At 44.2% G+C, this 6,015-nt stretch overlaps 1 protein-coding gene and 1 long non-coding RNA gene across 2 annotated transcripts in view; both read right to left on the bottom strand.

The window, feature by feature from the left end:
* Positions 1-4,004, bottom strand: part of LOC106527226 (uncharacterized) — a 7,203-nt gene extending 3,199 nt beyond the window's left edge. The window contains exons 1-2 of the long non-coding RNA XR_001311356.1: positions 3,948-4,004; positions 1,007-1,136 (exon numbers count right to left, since the gene is read on the bottom strand). This is a non-coding gene — a long non-coding RNA (uncharacterized LOC106527226). The remainder of the gene's footprint in view (positions 1-1,006; positions 1,137-3,947) is intronic.
* Positions 1,562-3,392, bottom strand: LOC106527225 (tripartite motif-containing protein 16-like). The gene has a single exon (XM_014022043.1). The coding sequence runs from the start codon at positions 3,275-3,277 to the stop codon at positions 1,622-1,624; it is 1,656 nt and encodes a 551-aa protein (XP_013877497.1). The 5' UTR covers positions 3,278-3,392; the 3' UTR covers positions 1,562-1,621.
* Positions 4,005-6,015: the final 2,011 nt, after the last annotated feature.

Below are 6,015 nucleotides of genomic sequence, written 5' to 3'. Positions count from 1 at the left end.
GTTATGGACAATCCATGATGAGCACTTAAGTCCAATAACAAAACACCGCTACACTGCTCAGGTTCAAGTCGGGGGGGGGGGGGGGGGGGGGGGTGCTCCTCCCAACCACACCTCTCGAGGTCTCACTGTCATTACCCACGTGAGCGTTGAAGTCCCCGAGCAGAACGAGGTAGTCCCCGTTAGGAGCACTCTACAGCACCCCACTCCAAGGACTCCAGAAAGGGTGGGTAATCTGAACTGCTGTAAGGCGCATGGGCACAAACAACAGTCAGGACCCGTCCCCCCACATGTATGCAGAGAGAGGCTACCCTCTTGTTCACCGCAGTAAACCCCAACGTACACGCACCGAGATGGGGGCAATAAGTATGCCCACTCCTGCTTGGCGCCTTTCAGCATGGGCAACTCTAGAGTGGAAGAGTGTCCAACCCCTCTGGAGGAGACTGGTTCCAGAGCCAGAGCGGTGCGTTGAGGCGGGTCCAACTATATCTAGTCGGAACCTCTCCACCATCAGGCTCCTTCCCCACCAGAGAGGTGATATTCCACGTCCCCAGAGCCAGTTTCTGTAGCCGAGGATCGGACCGCCAAGGTCCCCACCTTAGACCACTGCCTAGCACATATTGCACCCGACCCCTTTGGCCCCTCCCACAGGTGGTGAGCCCATGGGAAGGGGGACCCACGTCTCCTCTTCGGGCTGCGCCCGACCGGGCTCCATGGGTGAAAGCCCGGCCACCAGGTGCTCGCCAATGTGCCCCACCTCCAGGCCTGGCTCCAATGTGGGGCCCCGGTGACCCGCGTCTAGGCGAGGGAACACTAAATCCATTTGTGGTACTCATCATAGGGGTCTTTGGGCTGCACTTTGTCTGATCCCTCACTTAGGACCTGTTTGCCTTGTGTGACCCTACGGGGGGCATGAAGCACCCGACAGCATAGCTCCTAGGATCACTGGGACACTCAAACCTCTCCACCATGATAAGGTGGCAGCCCAAGGAGATGAATAAAGTCTTACTTGTTTATTCTTGTTTACAGGCACCGAGAGGAGGATGAGGATGTCCACAAAGAGGAAGAAGAGATAGGTTGTGGCAGGATGGTGAACATTGGAGCAGATCCTGGTCCAAGTCCTCTGAAGGATCTCAGAACTGTGAAAGAAGCACAAAGAACTCAGACTAATAACTCAGATTTTATTAGCGTTAGCTGAGGCTGGAAGAAGTACCCCGGGCGTCTTTAATATTCCAGCACTGCAGGTATCTCCATGAACCTGAAATACCTGCTCGTATCAGGTAGGCTCAGCAGTGAATCTGGCACAAGGGCTGCAAGAACCAGGTTAAAGAGAGCAAAAATACAAAATCTACACAACATTTAGATGAATAAGTTCCTCGTTATCTTTTCATTATGAAAATGTAAAACAGGCTAACAGGTTTAAAGATTCAGACTTCAGCAAAACTACTGGTCTGCAAGACAAAAAAATGATCTCATAATTCACATTTACTTTATTTGAGTTGATGATGGTTAATGTGATCAACTAGATTTTAATACATGACTCCAGATAAAAAGGTGAAAATAAAAGAAATAGTCTAAAAGCAGCTCAGAGACTTAAACACTGCTGCTCACACAAACAATGGGTCTACTCAGTTTGACAGAACTCTGCAGAGACTCCAGGCATAAAAATCCTAACTCCAGCGTGGAGCGGCTGAGTGAAGGTGGTCTGGACTCTGTGGAGGAGGGTCATGGTTTCGGAGACGCTGTAGAAGGACAGAACACCTGCTCTGTGGTCCAGGTACACCCCGATCCTGGAGGAACCAGGACCTGAGATGGAGGTTTGGACATTGTTGTGTAAAAACATGTATTTTTTTTGATAACAATCTAAAGCCCAGGATTTGTCGTTGCATCCAAATCCACATTTGGCTCCTACTCTGCTGATATTTTTGTAGGCGACGCCTATGAATCCTCCGTTTCCTCTCCACTCCACCTCCCAATAACACCGACCCGTCAGACCTTCTCTGCTCAGAACCTGACAGCTGTCTGTGAATCTGTCTGGATGATCAGGATAAGACTGATTTTGTCTCATCAGTTTTGTTTTTCTGCCCCCCTCGGACAGAAACAGCTGTGGGTGGGCTGTGTTTGGATCCAGTGTGATCTCATGTGAATATCTTAAAAAGGTTATTTTGTTTCTTGGATCTGGTTCAGGCAGTTGGACTTCAGGCTGCGATTCGTCCGTCCACGTGTCTCTCAGGATGTCCTGCAGGACATTAACAACCTCCTCCACAGCTGCTGTCACGTCCTCAAAGTATCTGAGCGGATGGATCTTGATGCTGGATGAGTGTGGAGACTCACTGAGTGCTGACACTGAGGGGTAGTTGTGGAGAAACTGGTTGTGATCCTCTGTGAGTGAGAGCTGCTTCAGCTCAGCATCTTTCCTCTTCAGCTCAGTCATCTCCTGCTCCAGCTTCTCCTGAAGCTCTTTGACTCGACRCACTTCAGTTTCCTGCTGGGATCTGATCTGCTGCTTCACATCAGAGCTTCTTTTCTGGATGAGACGGATCAGCTGAGTGAAGATCTCCTCACTGTTCTCCACTGTTTGATCAGCAGAGTGATTGATGGCCTCCACCTCCTGTTGAAGCAGCTTCACATCTTTCTCTCTGTCCTGGATCTCCTGACAGATTTTGTCTCGTCTCGTCTCCAGCTCTCCCTGCTTCTCGGCTCTTTCTTCTGCAACTGACACGACGTTGTGGCCTCTATGTTCCTTAACTAAGCAGTGAACACAGATAAACTTCTGATCAGTACGACAGAACATCTTCATCACCTCAGCATGAGCAGGGCAGATGTTCTCCTGGAGCTTCTTGGAGGGATCCACCAGCTTGTGTTTCTGAAGTGGASCTGAATCATAATGAGGCTGAAGGTGTTTCTCACAGTAAGAGGCCAGACAGACTAAACAGGACTTGACGGCTTTGAGTTTTCTTCCAGAGCAGACATCACAGGACACATCTTCAGGTCCAGCATAGCAGAGATCAGCAGGAGCAGCTTGGAGTCCAGTCTTCTTCAGCTGCTCCACTAAAGCTGCTAACATGATGTTCTTCACCAGGGCAGGCCTCTGTATAAAGCTTTCTCTGCACTGAGGACATRTGTAGATTCCCCTCTGTTCTTCTTCATTCCAGTGGTCTTTAACACAGGTCATACAGTAGCTGTGTCCACAGGGAATAGTCACAGGATCCTTCAGCAGATCCAAACAGATGGAACAGGAGAAATAGTCCTGATCTAGCTGATTCACTCTCTGCTCCATGTCTCCTCTCAGTAACAGTGACTYTGTGAATTTTAATGCATCTAARTTTAAACTTGACTTCTGAMGGGGCGGGAAGAAGGAAATATGTGGACAGACTGGACTCACCTGAGAACTGGAACAGGAAAATTCAAGTTTGTTCACATTGCAGAACAGGAAACACAAGCTGTTCCTTCATTTACAATAAAGGGTCAGGTGGAGTTATGAAACTGTTACGTGTTTAAAGAGTTGTTTCATCAAGGAAGCTGTTCTTTTTACAAGTCATTAACCTGAGTGACCTTCACAGAAGTGTTATATAACACTCTGTTCTTTCCTGTGACAGCTGAGGTTATTGTTCAACTGTTTGTTGTCTTTGGCAGAGAAACAAAAATGTTTCAGTTCYATGGATTTATTTGAATCTGTCCAAAAGTAATCATTGGTTTTGCATCAACAGGTGATTAACTCTTCAGTTCAGTTAAAGATGGCCACCTCAGAAAACTAAACATTAACGTCTACAACTCAGGTTGAGCTAAACTTCACTGTGCTTTTAGCTGAGAGTTGTTCAGCACACAAACACTGAATATTCATTAAACAGGACCCACAAAACAAGTTCAGGTGAGACTGAGAACTGCAGGACATCATGGTGTTCTTCAACTGACACAAACCTGTCAGGATTTCTATTTCAGGAACTCACCATGAGAAATATTTACCAAGAACTGTTTCTTTATCCTCCAAGAATCTCACAACCAAGTTCAGGAACAAACAGGAAGAAAAAACAAGATTAACGTGGTCATAAAATGACAACACTCCCATCTTATGATCAAAGTTTGTAACTGCAGTGGAGACATTTAAACGTTGGACAAAACATAACAGCGTTATCATAAAGTACAAAATAAAACGTGGCTGCATCTGTAAATACATTAAATAGATATTTAAAGTGTAAAAAATGTCATCAATTATTGGAAGTTGTAAAATGTTTGCAGTGTTCTTTGCTTACTCAAGATAATGCAGTTCGGGGTGACGGGGTCACCATTTTGTAAGAAAATGTGATCAATAGTTGGAAGTCAAAATAAGTTTGTAGTGTTCTCTGCTTATTCAAGATCAATTAATCACATCTAGAGTTAACCTTTTTTTTAAGAAAACATGATCAATATTTGAAAGCTGGAATACGTTTGCAGTGTTCTCTGCTTATTCAAGGTCATTCAATCACGTCGGGGTCACCAATTTGTAAGAAAATATGGTCGATAATTGGAAGGTGGAATACACTAAAGTATTGTCTCACCTGACTTGACTCACATATGAGCTTATATCCCATTCCTAATCCATAGGGTTAATATGACATTGTTCCACCCTCTGCACTTAGAACAGCTTCAACTCTTCTGGAAGGCTGTCCACAAGGTTTAGGAGTGTGTTTATGGGGATTTTTGACCGTTCTTCCAGAAGCACATTTTGTGAGGTCACATACTGATGTTGGACAGAAGGCCTGGCTCTCAGTCTCCACTCTAATTCATCCCAAAGGTGTTCTATCAGGTTGAGGTCAGGACTCTGTGCAGGCCAGTCTTCTTCATCCACACCAGACTCTGCCATCCATGTCTTTATGGACCTTGCTTTGTGCACTGGTGCACAGTCAACTGGAAGGGTGAGCAGATACTTTTGGCAACATAGTGTATGTTTGCAGTGTTCGTTGCTTATTCAAGATCATCCAGTCACATCGGGGTCACCAATTTGTAAGAAATGTGATCAGCAGTTGAAAGTCAGAATAATTTAACAGAAAACCAAGTTGATTCTCTTCGAAAAATCTTTATTACAGCTCTCCATGTCAGCTCACAGCCTGCCAGCCAGGGCCTGTGAGTGTAAGACCTTGGGTTATATCAGAATCATAACAATAACAAAACCCTCTCAGCAGCTCTGCATCTAGGCTGCACTAAAATGAGAATCTCCTTTTCCTTCAAAATTCTTCCATTTATCTACAGGATAGGACACTAGTCGAGTAGGAAGGGGGGTGTCCCATGCACCCGAAAGATATATATTTTTTAACCTAATTTTTTGTACTCCTTAAGGTGTCTAGTAAATAGATTGTGTTGGCCCCAAATAAAATTATTGTCCCATATATGTTTTTATTGACCATCTTTAATGGCCGACCTGGATTTTCCATTGTGAAAAATGTAAACTTTAAATCATAGCTCCTAAACTATACATCCAACAGACACCATTCACCCCATTTTATTTTTGTCTTTTCATGGGTAATTAGTTGAAAAAGAGATACCCATGATTATATCATGTTTAATGCATAATAGCTGGAGTAAACACAAAAAAATGCTAAAATTCGCATAACTGAATCGCAGGAACTTCTCCCCTATTTTCATCAGACATTGAAACCTTAAACAAACTTTATGTTACAGGTTGGGACAAATTGATAGAGACTTACTGTCCCTGTTTAAAGCATATGACCATAATTGATCAAACATGAGACTGGATATACAGCGGGTAAAATAAGTATTGAACACATCACCATTTTTCCCAGTAAATATATTACTAGAGGTGCTAATGACATGAAATTTTCACCAGATGTCGGTAACAACCCAAGTGATCCATACATACAAAGAAATCAAACCATAAATGTCCAGAAATTCAATTCAATTCAATTCAATTCAATTCAATAATACTTTATTGATCCCAGAGGGAAATTAGGTTAAATGAAGTTATTTGTAATAATGTGGAATGGCATAGAGTTGTCCAAGAGCCAAGGACCACTTGTGGAG

Source organism: Austrofundulus limnaeus, unplaced genomic scaffold, assembly GCF_001266775.1.
Source record: "Austrofundulus limnaeus strain Quisiro unplaced genomic scaffold, Austrofundulus_limnaeus-1.0 Scaffold315, whole genome shotgun sequence".
NCBI classification, from domain to species: Eukaryota; Metazoa; Chordata; class Actinopteri; order Cyprinodontiformes; family Rivulidae; genus Austrofundulus; species Austrofundulus limnaeus.
Note: the sequence above shows the minus strand (reverse complement) of the source record. Positions and strands in the feature narration are given on the sequence as shown.